The 21,709-nt window shown below is 53.2% G+C and overlaps 1 protein-coding gene across 1 annotated transcript; it reads left to right on the plus strand.

Moving 5' to 3' along the window:
- The first annotated feature begins 644 nt into the window (after positions 1-644).
- On the plus strand, positions 645-20,638 carry VSX2 (visual system homeobox 2). The gene is made up of 5 exons (XM_004371035.2): positions 645-1,054; positions 2,276-2,360; positions 6,246-6,369; positions 18,797-18,977; positions 19,813-20,638. The coding sequence occupies exons 1-5, from the start codon at positions 685-687 to the stop codon at positions 20,133-20,135; spliced, it is 1,083 nt and encodes a 360-aa protein (XP_004371092.1). The 5' UTR covers positions 645-684; the 3' UTR covers positions 20,136-20,638.
- The last annotated feature ends 1,071 nt before the right edge of the window (positions 20,639-21,709 follow it).

The following is a 21,709-nucleotide window of genomic DNA, read 5'->3' on the forward strand; positions in this document are numbered from 1 at the left end:
TTCTATTGTGTGCTGGGGAGACAAGCTTTGAGCTTCCCCCCACTCCTCACCCCATGTCTTCCTCTTCTTAGCCCTGGCCCCTTCTTTTCTCCCCAGGGCCACCACACACACTGTCCAGGGCACCTGCCCCTCCCTTGTTCCACTTTTTACACAGAGCTCCATATCTGGGCCTATTTGACCCTGCAGACCTGCACAGGAGTTGAGGGAGAGACTCCCAGGCTCCAGTCTCAGCCCTCGTCCCATCCTCCCACCCCACCCATGGACCTGTTCTGGTCAAGCCAGGGACATATCCCTTCCAGGCTCTGCCCAGAATCCCAAGCCACCTGCCTCTTAGCACAGCTCTGAACCTCGTTGCCTCACCTCACTTTTGGGGCCCCTGCCCATGGGCATCCTGCAGAGCCCACCTGGTGCCCGGCCCCCTGCACCCTGGCCCCTCGGCGCTGAGTGTGGCGGGAGCTGCCAGCTTTTTGGAATTCCTAATCGCTCCTGGCCCCGGTGATTGGCTGCTCAGCTCTGACCCTACTTGGGCTGCCGCCTGGTTGGATAAAAGGGGAATCTCCTTGGGGCTCCAGAGCATTAGACACCGGAGGGGGCACCTGGGACCAACTTTGAGAAGCGGGGAGGCCGACGGGGGGCGGGGGGAGCCAAAGACCTGCGGCCTCGGCCCCTCCAAAGAGCCGGGAGATGACGGGAAAAGCAGGGGAAGTGGTGAGCAAGCCCAGAGCCGAGACAGTGGCCAAGAGTACTTCGGGGGGCGCCCCGGCCAGGTGCACCGGCTTCGGCATCCAGGAAATCCTGGGCTTAAACAAGGAGCCTCCCAGCTCCCACCCGCGGGCCGCCCTCGACGGCCTGGCCCCCGGGCACTTGCTGGCGGCGCGCTCTGTGCTCACCCCCGCAGGAGTGGGCGGCATGGGGCTGCTGGGGCCCGGGGGACTCCCTGGCTTCTACGCGCAGCCCACCTTCCTGGAAGTGCTGTCCGACCCGCAGAGCGTCCATTTGCAGCCGCTGGGCAGAGCGTCCGGGCCGCTGGACACCAGCCAGACAGCCAGCTCGGGTAGGTGAGGGCGAAGCGACGCGGTGCCCTGACACCAGGCGAGAGCCAGGAGCCCCGCGCGGTCGGCTCGCGCCGGCCTAACAGAGCTCCTCGGCTCGGAAAAGTTCGCTCCAGGCCGCTGGGTCGCGCGGGCGGGGACTGGGGCCCGCGCGCCCGGGCCGGGGGCCGGAGGATGCTCCACGCGCCCGCCGCGGTTCGGCCCCGGCGTTTCCTGCCGCCGCGCTCTTCCTCAGTCTCTGCGTCGGGCCCGGCTCGGCCGCGGCGCCCCGCTGGGGCCCCAGTGACAACGGAGGTGTGGGGTGTCGGAGCCTTGGTGCGGGATCTCGGGGAAGGCTGCAGGCCCCCAGCCTGGCTGCTCCACTTCGGCCCGGCCTTCGGAGGACCGCGCGCCGGGAGCCCCATTCTGCTCCACCACGCGCAGGCGGCGGACACTGGGGTGCAGGCTCCAGCCCCAGCCCCTGGGTCCAAAGTTGTCTTTTCTCCATTCCAAAACCCCTTCGTTGATCGCCTAGGGTTTATTTTTCACCCACGATCCCGGACTACCCGGCTACCGCAAGCGCTGCAATATACTGGGTCCCGGCGCCTGGCCGGCTCCTGGGGGCCCCTGAATGACCCCGCCGCGCCCTCCCCGGGCAATTTTCCCGGCTTCCGTCCCCGCCCGCTCGGCCCCTCCGCCTTCTGTTCTCTCTCACCTCTTCCCCTGGTTTTTCGCTTTATTTTTGTTAGTTTTTATTTGGGGGGCAACGAAAAGTGGCGCGCCACAGGCTCTCCAGCATTGACCAGGGGCGCATTGTGCGGGCACTGCGAAAGGGGCTGTGCCCGGGGAGCCCCCAGCCCTTCCCTGCTCTCAGCTCCCCGCGCCCGAGCTCCGCGTTTTGGGGCCAACTTTCCGACCCGGGGCGCCCCGGCTTCAAGCGCCGCCGGAGGGCCGGGCGCCCCTGAGGCTGCCTGCTCCCGCGCCGCCCATGTGCCAACCCTCTGGGGCTGCTAGCTTGGCCTCTCTTACAACGAAATCTGTTCTAAATCTTCCTATTCGGGGACGCCATGGGTGGGGCCAGTCTGGGCTTTGGGATGGGACGGACGCCAGAGGTTCCGGAGGGCTTCCCGGGGAGACAGTGGAGAGCCCTGCCTCTCCCGGAGGCGGCCAGGAGTGCGGCCTTCGCGGGCCTTAGGCGGCCAACGCGCCCCATTCTGCCGCATGTCCCTCCGCCCGGCTTCCAGATTCTGAAGATGTTTCCTCCAGCGACCGAAAAATGTCCAAGTCGGCTTTAAACCAGACCAAGAAGCGGAAGAAGCGGCGACACAGGTAAGACTCCCGTGGCGCTTTGTGGGACCCTCCTCTGCCCACCCACCCCTTTGCTGACCCCTGTTTGGAGCTCGGATGGCTCGGACCTCATTTTCGCGGACCCCACATCTGCGGTCCGACGCGGCAGAGCAGAAAGACCCGCGTTGTTTGGAGAAATCTGCCGGGTCCTGGCGTCCGGCCGCGTCCCGCGAGGATGAAGAGGGGTTCCGGGGGGAAAAGGCCCCTCTCCAGCTCCCCGCTCCTTCTGCGGGAGAAAGGAAAGGCCCAGCCCCGGCTGGCCGGAGCCAGAGCGGGGCGAGCGGCCCCGGGATCCCGGCATCTGGCCATTCTGGGAGGCACGCAGAGCCCTCGGCCGGCTCAGTTCCGCGCCGCCTCACTCCCGGGTCCTTTGCCCTCTGCCCCCCATTCCTCTCCCGGGATTCCTGTCCGCCCTGCCAACCCCCTAGTTTTCTGCCCCCGCCCCCCGCCCCCATTTCCCAAAGCTTGAGCGTGATATCCACATAGATGGAAAATTTCCTTTTGGTTTCTGCTCTTTTGTGATCCTGGACGGGTCGCTTCCCTCCAGCGAGTCTCGGTCAGTGTCCTCGTCGGTGAAATGGGGTGGGGGGGTGGGGGTGGAGAGGGTGTAGACTGGGTGTTCCCACCCGCCCTAGCTGAAGTTGGGTGGGCTGCCTGGAGGTAGAGACTGAAAGAGAGGTTTTTTAAAATACGTTTTTAAAAAGGCAATACTTGCATAAAGTTAAAAATTCAATAGGTGATAAAAGGTATCTCCGGAAAAGTAATTCCCCACCCCACCCCACCCGGGTTGCAACACCCTGATTGCCCCCCGCATCACCACCGTGGCTACCAGTTCCTTGTGTAAATTTAGAAGAAGATTTTTAAGGAAATAAAGGAGCGGGAACCAAAAACCTGTCTGACCTGCGTGTGCTGCTCCCAGGCTGCCCCGGCGGTCACCTCCCCGTGCGTTTTTCCATTTCTCTTTCCCTGCCCCAGTCCGCTCTCCGGATCCCCTCCCTGCCCCATTTCGTCCTGTTCTGTCTCCCCAGTTTGTTCTCAGCCTCTTTGCACTCGCTTCTTCCCGCTTTTCTGTGCGTCCCTGTTCCTTGCCCTCTGGAAATTCCCCGATTGACCCCCGCCTTTTAAAACGATCCCCTTCCCGTCCTCTCAGGCCCCAGCAGGCTTTGGCTGAATCAGGGTGAACTTCAACTTGGTTTCTCGGTGACTTCGGTTCACTCCCTTCTGGCAACTGTTTTTGTTGTTGTTGTTATAGTTTTGTTTTGTTTTAAACGGAAAAAAATTTTTTTTTTTTTGTCAGCCCTGATCCTGAGTCCTTCTTCTTCCTCGTCTTCTAAAAAAAATTTTCATTAATTCGTTCGTTCAACGAATAATCATTAAAACACCTCCTATGCACCATCGCGTGCTGTCCCAGGCTGGACAGTCCTGTCAGCCTCCGCTAGCAGGGAGAGGGACTGCGCAGGGAGGGCACGTCTGAGACAGGTGCAACGGCCCTGGGGCAGGTGCGGGGTGGGGGTGGTGGGAAGAGAGCCTTGGGAAAGGCACCCCCAAATCTTGGATGCAGAGACTGTGTTTCTGCCTCAGGACAGACATCTCGTTGTGTGGCATTTGTAGCTAAATGACTCAGAGCTCAAACTCCAGGCTTCAGGTCCCTCACCTAACACACTCTCCATGAAGAAAGCCTTTGGGAGCTTTGGAGGGTGCCCAGGGAGGCAGGACAGCGACTCGCACACACCAGGGAATCAGCAGCCTTAGGCTTCTACCGTTTGCTGGTGCATGAAGGGAGCAGAGCAGATTATTGGAGACAGAAGTCTGGCTGCTGATTGCGAGCTACCGTTTTGAATTAGTAAAAAATGTATTTTCCTGACCTTCTCTCATTGGAGGATTTTGGGTAAAAGATCCTGAAATATGAAAGATGGGCAGGTCTTTATCTTCTTAGAAACAATCCAGGCTTGCAGGGGTTGCGGTGAGTGTGGGGGGTGGGGGGTTGGAGCGGCAGCGGCGGCGTCTTTCGGATTTCGCTCTGCTCTTTCCCCGGAAAGCTCAGCTCCTGTGCAGGCAGGATAGTACAGGAGCCGGAAGGTCTGGGGTCCTGCACAGAGCCCGGAGCAGGGTGTGGGCTATGTACGGGGAGGGGGGCAGGCTCCCTGAAGACGGAATCCACATTAACACTTGGATCAGCGCAGTGCTGCAATTTAGGGGAAGTTTGGGGGATTTGAGGTTTTCTTGATTGTGGCCTCTCCCAGGCAGAGGCTGGCTGGTGAATGGTCCTAAATGACTTATAATAAGCTCTCCTCTTTCGTTGGCCAGGCCGCACTACCTGTGTGCCTAAGTTTCCCTAGTTTTTAAAAAGGTTTGCATTTTTAGATTGTTTATTTTGATGACCTGCTCGGGGGGGGGGGCCAACAAGCTCAGAAGCAGAAGAGAAATAGAAAGCAACAGATCTTCCAAGTTCTGCAGAATTAACTTGCTGTATACGTAAGCATTGCAACCTCCCCCCGCCCCCCAGAGAATAGGAGCAACGATTTAGAATCAAACCAGTCATTTTCTATAAAGAGCAGAATCTTTCTTCCTCACACACCCCTTGCATCGTCTCCCAAGATATTAGAACTGACACCAGCACGAGGACTGTGTGGGACTTAAATTTGTACTTTTTCCTCGTGTTGAGGATGGTGAGGAATTCTAAACCCCTGTGCCGGACCTAGGGTCCAAATCCTAGGGGACCAAGCAAAGGATGTACCATTTTTATACATTCAGCTTGTAGACTCCGGACTATATTTGCCCTTTGGCTTATTGATGAAGGTCTAGGATACAGGTCACATGGAACCTGGTGAAATTAAGGTCTGAAAAGAAAAGAATTTGTGTCTGGAGATGAGTGCTTAGTGGTTTATTCAAGAAAGAGGGTCTATGAGCCCCTAATATTAGATGCTAAATTGTATGTGTTGAAAAAAAGTGTTTTTATGTATTGGAGTATATTCATTTGCGCATTTCCCAGGGTAAGGGAATGTAGCTTTTACCAGGTTCTTAAAGCAGTTTGTGACCCACAGTAGGTCCATATGAACTGCTCTGTGGTGGGGGCTGGGGGTGAGGGAGTCGGTGGGACAGCTCAGGCAGGCTCTCAGGGTGACCTGAATGGAACCCTTCGATAGGACCCCCACTGGGTGAGTGGCTGAGCCTGTGTGTGGGAAGGTTGGAATGTGGCACTTACCTTCCAAGAGCAGGAGGGAACAGGGGAAATAACCTGAGGGAGGCTCTAGGGAGCTGGGAGGTCTGGGTGGCGGCAGGGGAAATGTAGGTGAGCAGAGCTGGAGCTTTTGGTGGTTGAGGGGATGGGCCATCTAGCTGTCGCCTGTACAAACACTGGGGCTGCAGCTACATTTGATTTTCTGGTGAGTTTTGGAACTCTGAGTACAATTTTAAAAGTCGTAGTATCTGTGAGAGGAGCCCAAGAAGCAGTCCCGGGTGGCGCTGGAACGTTTGTTTGCTTGGTGAGCGCCTGCTCTCTGCTTGGGAAGAGGAAGAAGGCTTTCTGAAATTTATTCCTTAACACTCTTTACCAAAGCACCCCCAGAGAGAGTCCAAATGTAGAAATGATTTCAGGAGGGCTGAAATAATGCTCCCCCATGAAGGGTAATGTTGGCCCTCAGCCTTGAATAAAGAAGAATCTGGAAAGTTAAACTGTGAGTGTGTGTGTGTGTGAATGTATGTGAGTATGTGTGTGGCGGGGTGGGGGGGGGAGATGTTTGTGTTGATTATGCTGAGCCAGCATGGGTTTGTCCAGGGGCCATAAGGGAGGGGCCATTTTTTTCTCTTTGGGACAGTTTTTTTTCAGTTTCTGGGGTCCTGAGTGTCCTGTTTTGCTCCCCTCAGGACAATCTTTACCTCCTACCAGCTAGAGGAGCTGGAGAAGGCATTCAACGAGGCCCACTACCCAGACGTCTATGCCCGGGAGATGCTAGCCATGAAAACGGAGCTGCCAGAGGACAGGATACAGGTACTGAGCCCCGAGCCCTCCCTACCATACTCCCCCATTCCTGGGGACACCCTCTGTTCCATGAGGCTCCCATCTGCCACCCCCTGCTATGGGGATGTGATCACGTTCTCATGAAGAACAGTTTGTCTGAGCTGACAGGTATTTGCTGCACGCCTACCATGTGAGGAGGTACAAGAGGCTTAACAGATGTGGCCCTACCTGCTGGTCCCGGTTATAGGCTTCCTGAGACAGCAAAAGCCAAGTATGTCAGACAGACCCTGAGGGAGCCTGGGGTGAGAGAGGAGTACTGGGTGGCTCCTGGGTCCTGAGCAGGGTCTCTGTGTGGCGGATGTCCCCTAGGTCCAGCTAAATGTCTGCTCCAAGTCCAGAGGTGGCCCTGGGCCTCTCTGGGTGGCTGTGTGGGGAAGTTCTAGCACTGATCCCAGTCTGTTTTCCTTCCCTCCACCCCCTCCCCACGGGGAAGATGTTGCCCTTTCCCTTACTACTCCCCACCGCCTTGTGTCCACCTGAGGCTCCTTCCTCCCCTCACAGCCAAATAGCCGCTGGCCGTGCCCTGAGCTGCCACCCCTTCACTTCTCCCGGGTCTGACCTATGATGTGACCCAGGACGTGGCCTGGGACATATGCCGCAGGTGTGGCGCATCAGGTCCTGACTCCTCTCCTGGGGACTTCGTGATGTAACCAGCTAGTGATCTGAACTGAGATGCTCTCAGTTGTGTGGGCACAGGGCCTTCTTTCATCAGCAGCAGAACCTTCCCAAGTCCAGAACCACCCCCAGTTGGGAAGGAGTGGGGCTGATCTACAATTTTTTTTGGAGAAAACAAAGTCTGATAACTTTCTGGGTAGGGCCTCCATGAGGCAGAAGAAGTAAGTAGGGCCGGGGAACGTTTCCAGATTTGGAGTTGCTGTAGCTGGAGCTCAACCTTAAGTGAAAGCTGCTCCCATCACCTGAGTGGTCCATACAGTAGTTCACTTTGGGGTGGGGGGTAGGGTCCTGACCTCCTGAAACTTCCTCTGCTCCCCAGTGTCCTTTGTGTCTCCAGGTGCAGGGGTGTGTGTTAGGGGAGGAAGGGCACCTAGAGAAGGAACCACATCAGGTGTTTGGGTTGCTTTGCAGGCTCGCGCTGGAGAACCAGAAAGTGGGAAATGAGGCCATGAGCTGTTTCTGCAGCAGGGTGGTCTTCTCCCCTGGAAATCCATTTGGAATTTTAGCCGATGGCTTTGGACATTGACACTAACAATAAGCTCAATTACTCATAAGCAGATTATCTGTTTGGTGCATTATCTACGGTGGCCAGGATCCATCACCCCCACGCAACTGGGTTCCAATGTTGTAAGGGCTAGGGGCTGATTCTGAACCTTGGGTGTGTGAGTGTGTGTGTGTCTGTGGTGGTGTGTATATGTGGTGGCATGGTGTGTGTGTGTGTGGTGTGTATGTGGTGGTGTGTGTGGTGTGTGGTGGTGTATGTGTGTGTATGGTGTGTGTTGTAGGGCATGTATGTGTGCATATGTGGTGGCGTATGTGTGTATGTGGTGGTGTGGTGTGTGTGGTGGTGTGTGTGTGTGTATGTGGTGATGTATGTGTAGTGATATGTGTGTGGTGATATGTGTATGTGGTGGGTGGTGTGTGTGGTGGTACTGTATGTGTATGTGGTGGTGTGTGTGTATGTGGTGTGCTGTGTGTGTGTGGTGGGGTTTGTGTGTGTATATATGGTGATGTGTGTATGTGGTAGTGTGTGGTGTGATGTGTGTGTGTCGTGGGGTGTGTGTATGTATGTGGTGGTATGGTGTGTGTGTGTGGTGTGTGTGTGTGCGTATGTGTAAGCCAAGGTACAATCCAGTCAATGTATGATAGTTATTCCTGCCTGGTCTTCATTACCATAAAGTTGGTCGTTACAAGTGGCTTGTTGGGGGGGTGCTGACAAATTCCTCATGTTGGCAGGGCCCCACGTGTGCACTATTGACCAGTATGAAAGAACAGCTTGTCCCTTGCAGAGGGTTATCCTAAAAGCTGTTTGGCTGTGGTGGGGGTAGGTGGGGCCGTCTGGAGCCTGCTGAGCCAGAATTTGGGGAAGGCTCGCCCTCAGCTCTAATGGTCACTGAGGTGCCTTGCCCCAGCCAGTGGACACTAGGCTTCATCAGGCAGCCTGGGGGTTGTCTGTGGGGTGCTGACTGAGGCCACCAGAACCAGCTTGGAGGGACTAGGCGTGTGGAGCAGGAACATTAGTTGCTGTGAGGACTGACTATGGCATTTTGTGGATACAGGAGAAAGGAGGCGAGAACTTTCCAACCTTTTGAGCACTGCATGGTTCTTTGGCTAAATGCTGCCCCCACGAAGGTGTAGATGAGTTGTCAAGCAGTCCTGCACTAAAATGTTTTACCAAGTGCCCTGAGAAAGATCTTACTGGTATCAGCAATAACCACAGCTATAATTTGCAGAACATTGTCCATATGCCAGATGTACTATGTACAAGACATGCACAGCAGAGGCAGGGTTAGGTAGTGGTTAGGGACACCGACTCTGAAGCCAGACTGCCTGGGTTCATGTCCTGGCCTCAACAGTTACCAGCTGAGTGACTCTGACCAAGTTACCTAACCTCTCAGAGCCTCAATTCCTCATCCGTAAAATGGGGATAATAGTGGCACCTGCCTGTTGTTTGGATACAATGAGCCATACGCCTGAAGTGCTCACTGAGTTTCAGCCCTGATCACATTAAATCCTGGAGACAATCCGGTGTGGTATCAGCCTCCTTTCATAACTAAGGAAACTGAGGCTTGATGACTTACCCAGGATCACACAACTAGTAAGTGGGTGACACAGGATTCGAATCCACATCTGAATCCGAAATCTACACTTTTAACCCCTGCGTCTTGTGTTTGAAGCCTTTCCTTTGACCTGAAGCTGGGAAACAGAGGTGGCTTGAGGTGTTGGTGGAGGAGCAGGCATTATCAAAGCTTCTTTATAAAAATAACCAATGTTTATTGAGTGCCAGCACCGTTCTAAAAAAAAAAAAAAAAACCGTAACAACTCACTCATTAAAAAATATTTTTTGAATGGGTAAATTCAGGTACCTGAGCTCCAAAGGGTGAAAAATGAGTCTCCCTCCTCTTATCTACCAGCAGCCCCTCTGGTAGTAACCAGCTTCTTCTTTTCCTTCCAGAAATAGTCTATGCATATTTAACAAAGAATCCTCAGAACCCAATGGTCCTGATACTATTACTATTCCCATTTTACAGATGAGGAACCTGAGGCACAGAGTAACTTGCCTAAGATAGTGCCAGGTGGGGTCGGGATTTAAACTTGAGTCCCTCTAGATTCTGGAACATCTCTTTCACTATATTGCCGCCCTTCCCCATCATTTCCTCTCTGTGTGCTGATTTAAGTGGGAACAATGCACTGAAAGATGGAAACCTACCATTCCAGAGCCAGTCTTCTCCCCTTCCCCAGATTTCAGTCAGAGGCCTTTGTGTGTATGTTGGGGGTGAGGGTGGAAGGAGAAAAGGTAGTTATTAGAGGCTCCACATCTGAAGTTAGAAATTCTCCAGGTGGAATGGAAAGGTTGTTGGACTGGATGTCAGGGCCTCAGATCTTAGTCCTGGTTCTGACACCCACCAGGTGTGGCAAAGGCCAGATCACTTCCCATCTCTGCATCTCAGCTTCCCCGTCTGTAAAAGGTAGAGCCAGACCCCTCCCAGGGGTTACCTCCTCAGGATCACCTCCCCTGACCAGGCCCCTCGGCTGGCGTTGGTCCAATAGGGGGTGCAGGGCGGGTGGAGTGTAACAGTCCCAGGTGGACATCTGGGACACGCACCGTTGCTGGACCAATCCAGGTAAAGACCTGACACGTCTGAGGCCTACTGCCTCATATCTAATGAGAACCCACAGTATAGACATGAGAAATCAGACACACCTACTTCTAATCCCTGTTTCACTGCCAGCAAGCCAAACTCTGAGCCTTGATACATGTGTAAAATCATAGTATTGTTTTCCAGAAATTCTAATTTAATTAAGTATTGTTATTGCTGACATTTATTGAGTACTTAGCATTGTCCCAGACATTAAGTGCTTTCCATGCTTTGTTTCATTTAATCCTCACAACAACCAGATGAGTTAGATGCTAGTCTTATCCCAACTTTCTGGATGAGGAAACCAAGGGGCTAGGAGGTGAAGTAAGTATTAGTGTGGGTTCAAACCCAGTACTCAACTACTATTGCATGAGACCAGATGAGATAAATATGAACGCCAGGCTATCTAAGCCATACTCAAAGCTGATATCGGTGAGGATGGGCCAAGCCCACTGATAATTTCCTCTGCCTTTATGCTTTCATTCTACATCTCTCTGGGTCGGAGTGGACAGATACAGTGAATTATTGGGGAAAGAAGCAACTCCAAGCCTCCATGTCAGACTCAAGCACATAGTCCTCTTTGTGTCTCCAAAAAATGCCTAGATATGGCATTCTGGAAGCCCCCGCCAGGTGACAACCCTGGGGAAGGGGAAATGAGTTACCAGACTGACTTTATTTCCTCTGTGGGGTCACTTGCTGCTAGAATGGTAAGGCTGGGATATATACATAGATTCACTTTTTCGTTTATGTAGTTTTTCTGACAAAAGTTGTACTTGTTATAAAAATGCAAACACTACAGAGATACGGAATGTGCAGAGCAAACGGAGCCCACATCCCACCCTCTCCCTCAGCAGCTCAGTGTATATCTAGGGTTGAGGTTTGGATTCTCTGACTGGCACCGCTCAACTTTGCCCCTTTTAAAGTGGCACCTGCCCAAGGGTGGGAGAAAAGTATTATTCCAGAAACTAGAAGCTAAGTGCCTGGGCAGGAAAGGATTTGCTGTGTGTGTCAGCCTGGGATGTTATTAGAATCATCAGGGCGGCTTTTTAAAATACCAGTGCTGGGCTCCCACACCCAGTGATTCCAATTTCTTTGGTTTGGGGTACAGCCTTGGCATCTGTATGTTTTTAAAGCTCTCCAGGGGATTCTGTGTTAAAACACTGGGTCAGAGGCTCAGGGTGGGTGTTTCTGTTTTAAGTGAGAGAACAGGATTAGTATGAATGGACCAACCCAACCACCGACCCACTGCTGTCAAGTCAATTCCAACTCATAGTGACTCTCCAGGTGATTCTGTGTTGAAACACTGGATCAGAGGCTCAGGGTGGGTGTTTCTGTTTTAAGTGAAAGAACAGGATTAGTATGAATGGACCAACCCAACCATCAACCCACTGCTGTCAAGTCAGTTCCAGCTCATAGCAACTCTATAGGACAGAGTAGAACTGCCCCATAGGGTTTCCAGGGAGCGGCTGGTGGATTCAAACTGCAGACCTTTGTGGTTAGCAGCCAACCTCTTAACCACTGTGCCGCCAGGTATGAGCAGAAGAGAGTGCTAAACGATCTGTCAGGTGCGCAGGGAAGAAGGCTGTCTGGAGCTGCCTGGAAACCTGGACGGAGCTGCCCCCTAGTGGGCATTGGAGGTGCAGCAAAGCCTGGCTTGTCTGAGCCTCTAGCTGGGGCTGGAAGGAGTGTGCTGAAATATGGTGTCAGAAGTGCTGAGTGGGTTTGGAGTGTGAAGACATTAAATCATGCCATCAATGAGACAAAATTAATCAGCTTCCAGCCAGAGGGGAGGAAAGAAACTGGTAAATGTGTTGGAAGCTGCCACATGGCTGGCAGAGCTAGGCTTAAAGGGATGAGGTAAGATGGGAGGGGAAGATTTAGGGTTGTGCAATGACTCGTGTGGGCAAACGGCATCTTTCAGGCAAGGTGTCTCCTTTAGGGGGTGATCCTGGAAGGAACCGTGGGAGCGCTGTCTTGTGGGAACACAAGGCTGGGGGCTTTGGGGACAGGAAATACATGATGGTACAGGGACATGAGAAGTCATGAGGCACAGTCACAGCCGCTCATGCTGGTTACCCACACAGTAGTGTTGCCTGGTCTGCAGCATGTGTGCCCCGTCCCAGCAGAGCACCCTTCCCTGGGTGCCATCTATCCTCGGAGGCACAGACACCCTCTCTGCCAGCTGTGGAGCCACCTGCCAGATAAGCTGCTGACAGCCAGAGGTGTGCTTCCTGGGCTTTCTGAGTGCTGTTGGGGCACCACCTCTGACGGGAAGGGTACCAGGAAACCCAGGCTCTTTCTCAACCTGGAAGATCTTCCCAACTCTCCTTTGTCTAGGCCTCCAAATCTGGTGACCCTTGGTCAACCAGTGGGTGGCTTACGGGCCTTTTTCCCAGTACTCGGAGCCTGGAGGTGTAAGGCAGGACTCTGTCCTCACTGTGGCCTTGATGCAGGCTCTCCTGAAGAGTTCAAGGGAGGTAGTCTCTTCTAGAAAGTGGGCAGTCAGGAAAGCAAGTGAGAGAGGGATTGGAAGAAATGTTATGGGCTTGCCAGAACCAAGAGACCAAGTGGGAAAAGGGGCCTCCATGCTGAGAGGGAATCACAAAAGTGGGAGATGAGAGGGCCTGGTTTTGTGTCAAAAGTGTTGCAGAGTATTTGTTTGACAGCAAAGCCTCATCTCATCGAATGTTTATCCACAGAATTCATCAAGTATCATGCCAACATTTTTTAGCTCTTACTAGGTGCCAAGTGTTGCAAGCAGTTAAGCATGTGTCTACTAACCAAAAGGCTGTCAGTTCAAACCCACCCAGAGGCACCTTGGAAGAAAGTCCTTGTGATCTGCTTCCAAATAATTACAACCATTGAAAACCCTATAAAGCACAATTCTACTCTGCAACACATGGGGTCACCATGAGTCAGAATCAACATGATGGCAACCGGTTTGGCTTTTTGTTTTATTATGTGCCAAGCATTTCCCACACATCATTTATTTACTTTTCACAACACACCTGTAAGGGGGTGGTATCATGTGGCAGATAAGAACCAGAAGCTCAGAAATGTTAAGAAGTGCACCCAAGGTCATGAAGTCAGTTGGAGGCAGAGCAGGGATCTCCAACCTTGGTCTTCTAACTCCTGAAGCAGAGCAGGCCTGCAGGGAGTGCTGGGCACTGCATGGGCTTCTCTTGCACTTGAGCTTAAGGGCCTAGAAATGTGGGTGGAGTTTAAAGGGCATCTGTTTGGCCCTTTGGATGCCTAAAGTGGCAACTAGAGGCTGTCTAGGAGCTCTGGTGGCACAGTGGTTAAGCACTTGGCTGCTAACCAAAAGGTCGGTGGTTCAAACCCACTAGCTGCTCCATAGGAGAAAAGACCTGGCAACCTGCCACCATAAAGATTAGAGCCTAGTATGACAATTGGTCTCTATTCACCTGGAACAACAGAGGAAGAAGGAGAGTCAAGAATAGGAGGCGGATATAGAATGTGTGGCTAATTGCCTCCATGAGCAACTGCCTCTTTTGCCATGAGACCAGAAGAACTGGATGGTACATGGCTACCATTACTGAACATTTTGATCAAATATTCTCTAGAAGAACCCTGATCAAAAGGGGGAAAATACGGAACAAAATTTAAAATTCACATGGAATCCAGACTTCCTGGAGCCTTGAAGATTGGATGAACCCCCAAAACTATTGCCCTAAGATAATCTTTAAACCTTAAACCAAAAATATCCCCTGAAGTCTTCTTAAAACCAAACAATAGTTTATCTAAACTAGTAAATAATGTCTGCCTTGAGCATTATGCTCTTTTAAGAGCTACCTATATATGGGATCAAATTGATAACAGCAACTTGAAAGATTAGATAGGAACCTTAGGAGGCAGTGAAGTTGTGCTGAAGGGGAAGGAGCAACTCAGAAAAGGAGGGTGAGAATGGTTGCACAACTGGAAGAATGTAATCAATGTCACTAAATGGTGCATGTAGAAACTGTTGAATTGGTGTATGTTTTGTTGTGTATATTCTCCAAAAAAAGATTAGAGCCTAGGAAACCTGATGGGACAGTTCTATCCTGTCCTATAGGGTCACTATGAGTTGGAATCAACTCAGCATACAGCTACAACAGGGGCTATCTGTATTAAAGTATTATAGTTTGAAAGTTCTTTTCTCTCTCCTCCTATAGCTATTGTTGTTATTATTAGTCAGCTCAACTTTGCTAAAAGACATGTGGAAGAGGCCACATGGGCAGCTAGTGGCATTAATTCACCTGCCCTCTGCGCAAACTCCCACTGATTTTCTGTTTCCACTGAAATAATAATAATGAACCTTTATTGCCTGCTGTGTGACAGGCACTGTTTTGGGCACTTTCACTTCTTTCATTTAATCCTCGAAACAACCCTATAAAGTAGATTTTCTTAATTTATGTTTGAAGAGACTAAGACAGAGAAATCAAGAAACTTGTCCAAGATCACATCGCAATTATTGTCAGAGCTGGGAATTCCAGTTCAGAACTGGCCAACTTTGATGCTTCTTGCAAACTTTTAAGTTCTGTACCCATCCTGGTTGCTTCTAGAAACGGACAAGAAAGGTAAATATAAAGCGTGGTTAGGGTTAATTCTAATCCCTTGTCCATTTCCTCCAAGGCAACACTGCTACAGCTTCCCTGCCAACTGTCCTAAAAAGAAATTATTTTGGCTGTCCGGGTCTCCTCTATAAATTGGAGCAGCATCTGGTCTTTGCAGAGAGCCAGACATTCCAGGAGCCCATAACTGAGGGTCCGGATGGCTCCTGTTTGAACGACAGCTGGTGGCAACTCCCCTGGGAGAGTGTAGCCAAAGCAACATTCTGATCTGCAGACCATTCACCCAAATTAGAAGACCCAGGAAGTGGTTCAGCTTACAGGCCCCAGGGATTATCTGAATCCTGAGTCTGTGCCCCTTTCTTTACCAGTTGCTGTTTAGTCCATTTTGATGTGTGTCAGAGTAGAACTGTGCTCCATGAGGTTTTCAATGGCTAATTTTTCAGAAGTAGATCACCAGGCCTTTCTTCTGAGGTGCCTCTAAGTAGACTTGAACCTCCAACCTGAGTTGGTTAGCAGTCTAGCGCTAATCCTTTGCACTACCCAGGTACGCTGCACTTTTCTTTAGTGTTCCAATAAAGATGCCGCTTCCACCTGAGAGTCCCGCCCCCACCTCAAGCACTGATGCCCATGGAACTCCTGGAAAAGCCAGGGCGATGCACTGCCCCAGGCAACCACACGGGGGCGGTGTGGTCATCTTTGTCTTTGTAGTCTCTCCAGAATCCCTTCTCCAGAATCCTTAAATCTAAACCAGAGCGAATGAAAAATTCTTTCATAAATTTAACCTCAGAACTCATTTGGCTGCAAAAACCAAACCTGACCTTACACGCTTTGTTTATCCCTTTTAGTGTGCATCATGTATACGTTTTGCTGCAGAAATCAAAACTGATCGGTTTGATTATGGGGTGCTGCTGCTGCAGGGTATTGAGGTATATACTTCACATACCCTTCCTAAAATCCAAAACACGCTCAAGTCTGGCCCCACAGGTACCAGTTAAGGGGTTATAGCCCTGTGGTTTTGTAATGCATTGCATTCAAGCAGGACAGGTCATTCCTGACCTGAAAGCAGATAACTTGCTTATAGTCACAAAGAAAGCCTTGCCAGTCTTCTGTGGTCAGGACTTGGTGCCTGGAATTCCATCACCAGGGGGTTCATTCTTTGCTGTCTTCTCTGAGAGGTGGAGGAAACCAGAAGTCACGTAGACCTTTACGTGGATTAGTCCTTTCAGAGTTACTCTGCGGGAGAAGTCAGCTTGGTTGAGACAACTGGGAACTTGTAGAGGGCGATTAAGTGCTAATGGGAGGGGGGTTGGAACAGGGCAGAGTGCCCAGACAAACGGAAGTTCCTGGGTAGGGCAGATAGTCAGGTGGACAGCCTGAAGGTTAGGCACGCAGAGAGGGGGAGAGATTTAAACACAGCCCAAGAGCCAGCAGGGCCGAAGGCCAGAGCTGATGCACAGAGAGCAATCATCCAGCCGTTGCTGTCGAGTCCATTTCAACTCATAGCGACCTCATGTGTTTACAGAGTAGAACTGCTCCATAGGGTCTTCTTGGCTGTAATCTTGGCTGTAATCTTCGTCAGGCCTTTCTTCGGCGGTGCTGTTGGTTGAGTTCCAACGGCTGCCAACCTTTAGGTTAGTAATCCAGCGCAGACTGTCTGCACCACCCAGGGACCTTGCAGCCGTCTAGTGGCCTTCAAATTACATAAAACTCTTTCGTCGTCAGGGGTCACCCAGGGACACCTGGGCGCGGACGGTGGGGATGCCTCGCGCGTTTGCTCTGGGCTCCCAGGAGGGCCCCAGCATGTATTGCAGGTGCCGGGTGGTGGCAAAGGTGCGGCCCGCCCAGAGGCGGCACTGGCCAATTTCTAGAGGCCCCCGGTTATTTATAAATGAAGAAATGTCAAAACAGGGTTACAAACATTTGAGTCAACTTAAAGGAGTGCGTGTACCGTGCGGCCTTTCCACCCCCGCAGGTCGCTTCTGTGACCGCTGTGTTGATTTGGGGCGGTGGGGTGCGAGGCGCGGCTGCAGACTCTCGGCAGCCATGGGGCGCTCATTTCTCCCCCTGGCGGCGGCGGCGGCGGGAACTGCAGGAGCGCGCGGCCCCCCGGTCCCCGGCGGCCCCAGCCCAGCCCTCCCGGCGGCCGAGGCAGCAAAGGGTTAAGCTGTCAGAGGCGCGATGTTAAACAGGTGTCAAAGGCGCCCCATATATCTGCAGACTGAAATCAAATTCTTTGCCGTATAAAAAGATAAATTACCCAGGCGCTGCCGCGCGTCCCACTCATCACGCCAGCGCCAGACGGCAAGCAATTTTTTTTTTTAACGTGCTAACGACCTAATCAAGCAATCAAGTCGGAGAAGATTGCAGAGTGACCGGGGCAGCCATCTGCCGGCGAGCCCCGCATTCATTCCCCGCGCCCCGGCGCGGGCGGGGTCCGGGGGCGGGAGCGGCCGGGGAAGAGGGGAAAAAAATTCTAAACAAATTAACACCCAATTTCGCCCGTCTAATTAGTTAAATGAGAAGTGTTTGGTGTCCCCGGGGAGGGGGCGGCGCGCGGCGCGGCGCGCGCTGCCTCCCCAGCATTAATTAGTGCGGGTCAATGCCGCGGCTCCCGGGAGAGCCGCCGCTTTAATTTCCCGTGATATTTCAGTGCCTGAGGCCCATCGATTCAAACTGAAATTAACTTATTTTTCAATCAGCCCAGGGCTGCCCCTGGGGGTGACTCTTCTTTTGCCGCCTCCGGAATAGAGCTGGAGCAATTTTTCATCAAAAGCTGATACCTGCGCCGCCAAGGGCGGGGGAGGGGACGGGCCCGGGAGGAAGGGCGGGGGAAGGGGCCGAGGCGAGGGGATGGAAATCGCCCAGGAAACTAATAGGTTTTCCCGAGCCCGCCTCTTCCCTCCCCTCACCCCCACCACCCGGCGGCTCGCTGTTCCGTGGGTCAGGGTCCCGAGGGGCTGTGAGGAGGCGCGGGTGGGCAGGCTGGGCCCGGGGTCCTTTCAGCGCCCAGCAGTTTCTCGCGGGTCTGTCACCTCCCTGGCTCTGTCAGCTGCTGAAGTCCCAGAAAGCTGCCTTGGGTGACCAAGAATCCGTCTCCCCAAGGATCCTGGGGTTTCCTCCAAGAATCAGCCTAGAGTGCTGTAGACATCCCCAGGGTACCCCATTCTTTAGAAAATCCTGAACCAGTCAGCTGTGGGGCTAGAGAAACATTCTCTAGAGTTCCCCCCCCCCCACTCCATTTGCTCCTCATACTCTTTGAGTTTTGTCTTCATTCCTGATTCCCTAAGATCACTCAGCGTTGAGTGTGACTGTGGAGACGGGGGTGATATGGAGGGCACTATGGGTGTGGCAGGGTTTGGCTAGGACAGAGCCCGGAAGGGAGACTGACTCAGGCCTCCTGGAGTGTCCCCTGCCCTGCCTTGGGGCAAAGGTACTTCCCCAGGCTTCTGGAGACTCAGATGAAATGCCCACAAGACTACCCATCGCCCTTTGCTCCCACACTCACCTGGCAGCCTTCCTGGATGTCTCTAGCCTCTGGGTTCTGGTGGGGAGGATGCCCTGAACCAGAGACTCTACTAGTCCAGTCCCTGGAAAGGGATTCGTCCCTCTGCAAGTCAGGAAAGAATTCTGGATTTTACACTGGAGTTGTGAACACTGGTGAGAGAATGACTGGGATCAGGGCTTCTCAGCAGCAAAGTGAGGACCACACTGGGTACTGCCCATATGCAAGACCCTGTACCAGAGGCAGCCCTACCCCATCTCCCTAGAACTGCTTTGATAAGGACCCATTTCACCCACTGTGTTCTCACAGGACTTGAGGTTCTCATTCTGAACCCCTCATGAGCCTGGAGGTACCCTGGGGTGGGTGGGCTTAGGTAAGATCACCCTGCTGGGAACCCAAGTCACAAGGTGGTAGGTTGGTGGCCATCTAGGAGGCAAAGCCCTTATCCCCAGTTCAGACATGGGGTGCGTTTCTGAGCAGGCGCCTAACCTGCTCCTCTGAACCTGCAGGTCTGGTTCCAGAACCGCAGAGCCAAGTGGAGGAAGCGGGAGAAGTGCTGGGGCCGGAGCAGCGTCATGGCGGAGTACGGGCTGTATGGCGCCATGGTGCGACACTCCATCCCCCTGCCAGAGTCCATCCTCAAGTCCGCCAAGGATGGCATCATGGACTCCTGTGCCCCATGGCTACTGGGTAAGAGCCTGCACTCTCCTCAGGGCCCTGCCCCTGTGGTGAGGGGAGTGGGCTTCTTAGAGGAGGGGGCAGAGCCCTAGAGCAAGGGGACCTGGCCACAGCAGCCTAGGAGAGAGGCCCTCCAAAGCAGGCCTCCCGGTCTACCTTGGGGGACTCAGACAGCAGGGTGGGCCCAGGGCATGGTGTCTATTGCTTCCGCATACCTACTGGGTGCCTGAGACTCTGTCCTGGTTGGAGGGTCAGGGTCCCTGATTGAAGAGTCTTTTGTCCTAGGAAGAGGCATGACTTATTCTAGGGTCTGTACCCCCTCTAACCTTAGCCAGGGGTGGGCTCATGATGTATGAAACAGTGCCCCCTAGGGTCAGAAGGGAACCCTAGTCCCTTTGGCTACCATTCTAACTGCCCAAAGGACTTCTCCCTAAATCTCTTCAGCCCTCCTTCCTCCACCTGCCGTCTGGGTGCACGTCTGATAACAGCACTAGCTTCTCTTGGGGGTCTAAGCTCCGGAAACCCGAGAGGGAGGGATGCGGAAAGGCAAGTGCCGAGCCATGGAAGGCACAGAACAGGCTGCCCAGGGCCAGGTGCCCAGGGGCTTGGCATGGAGGACCCCTCTGCAGGCCTGGTCTCCAGCTGCCAGCCTGCAGTCTCATCCCCCCAGCTGCCCTTCCCCTTCCCTGACCCAGCCCCAGCTCTGGGGACTTGCGTGACTTCGGTGTGTGAAGTTAAGGCTTTCTGCTTGTCCTTAATTCTGGCCTCTCTCTATCTTTGCTGTTTTCAGTTCAAGATGGCTTTCCCAGGCGCTTTTCTAAACCCGAATACCAACAATTCTTTTTAGGGATGCACAAAAAGTCGCTGGAGGCAGCAGCTGAGTCGGGGAGGAAGCCCGAGGTGGAACGCCAGGCCCTGCCCAAGCTCGACAAGATGGAGCAGGAGGAACGGGGCCCCGACCCTCAGGTGGCCATCTCTCAGGAGGAACTGAGGGAGAACAGCATTGCGGCGCTCCGAGCCAAAGCTCAGGAGCACAGCACCAAAGTGCTGGGGACTGTGTCTGGGCCGGACAGCCTGGCCCAGAATGCCGAGAAGCCTGAGGAGGTGGCCATAGAAGAAGACAGGCCCATGGAGAAGCTGAGTCCACCACAGCCTGAGGACATGGCTTAGGTCGAGGGGCACTCAGACTTAGAGGCCCAGGACTCTGCTCTTCTCAGGGCCTGGGGTGCTGGGAGGTGTTCTTCAGGGCAGGGCCCAGGCCTGGTCTCTGCTGCCCTCCCCTGGCCTACAGAACCCCGTTACTCCTTGGGTGACTCCAGGCACAGCTCGGTGCTGGCCGAGGCTTTGGACCATGCTGAAACATCTGTCACCTAGTCCTGATCTCTCTGGCATCCTCCTCCTCGTCCCAGAAGCCTTCTTGCTGCCCAAAACCACCTCCTTGAGCCGCTCTCACTCAATCCTTTGACAACTCTCACTGTCCAAATCCTCCCCTCCCTCTGATTCTTCTCTAAAGAGCCCTCCTTCCCAGCTCTGCATCTCTGTAGATTCTGTTCCACCCATGCTTGTTGCTGCAAACGCATTACGTGCTGCAGCCATGACCCTGACTGAGGACCTGCCCTCCAGCTCCAGTGCCCGGAATACCCAGTCCTCAGCAAAAGTCTACTTCCAGCTCTCAGCCTGTTCCTTCCCAGGGCCTTGCAGGCCCAGGCACCATCTGTGCCTCACACCCCCAGTGGGGTCCAGATGCCAGATTAAACATGGAAGTCTCAGTCTGGGCCCCTCGGCCCCCTCAGTCTCTTGCCCTGCCATGTTCACCCTAGGAACTGCCTCTCCACACCAAGCCTACCCGACTGGTTCCACCATCACAGCTGCCAACACCGCATGTGGCATCAATGCACAGTACCTGTAGTGAGTCCATGCCTTGGGCCCTGTAGAGAGGAGGCACCTCTCTCACAGTGCTGTGGCTCACTGCACTGGTGGGGAATCCTCTACCCAGCGCCCCTTGGTGCTGGCTTGGGTCCTAAAGCCTCCTGACTCTCCTGATAATGCTGCCTGTGACCCTGACTTGCTGTGCAAGTACCCTTCCCCTAGAGCTTCTTGCAGATTACTGCTTTGCATGTGCCCTGTCTTGGAGCAACCCAATCTGGCTGTTAGATGTATACCTAGGAAGCTGCAAACCCTGCCTCAACTTGATCCAGGCTGTCCCTGAGAGGCCAAGCCTGGAGTTGGCCTGGGGAGGTAAATATTCATCAGAAAGTTATGGGAATAGGCTGGAAAGAGAGCAAGGCAGGAGGCCAGCATAAAATCTAAAGCAAGCTGCAGGCACACAGACACACCTTCAATGCCAGGTGTATGCCATGATGCATGTCAGCTAGAATAATATAGACAAGGGAACCATGCTGGACTAAGGGACTGGGGGCTTCTTCTTCCTGTCTGCTGATGGGAGGACCTATGGGTACTGATGGCTTCTGCGCCTTCCACCCTGGCTTTTACCACTCAAACTAGTAACGGGAACATACAGCCTGGTTGAGTCCACCAAACCCATATTCCCAAGCCAGGCACAAGATCACTCTTTCCATGACATTACCTTCTACTATCCGCCACCTTTGTAGGGAATACCTTGCAAGAGAAAGGCCTGAGACAGTGAGTTGCAATTTTATTTCTGTATCAAAAATTGATTTCTTCTTCATTCTGTTCATGGAACTTTCCCCTCAGTTCTTCTTGTCCTTGTCCCCTGTTGGTTT

Source organism: Trichechus manatus, unplaced genomic scaffold (genome assembly GCF_000243295.1).
Source record: "Trichechus manatus latirostris isolate Lorelei unplaced genomic scaffold, TriManLat1.0 scaffold00010, whole genome shotgun sequence".
Classification (NCBI taxonomy): Eukaryota; Metazoa; Chordata; class Mammalia; order Sirenia; family Trichechidae; genus Trichechus; species Trichechus manatus.

What these genes read in the sequence shown, in the direction of transcription:
- VSX2 (XM_004371035.2), top strand. Translation starts at nt 685, where the DNA reads ATGACGGGAAAAGCAGGGGAAGTGGTGAGCAAGCCCAGAGCCGAGACA. An exon ending in CAGCCAGACAGCCAGCTCGG is followed by an intron (nt 1,055 to 2,275) that starts GTAGGTGAGGGC and finishes CCCGGCTTCCAG; the next exon opens with ATTCTGAAGATGTTTCCTCC. An exon ending in TGCCAGAGGACAGGATACAG is followed by an intron (nt 6,370 to 18,796) that starts GTACTGAGCCCC and finishes CTGAACCTGCAG; the next exon opens with GTCTGGTTCCAGAACCGCAG.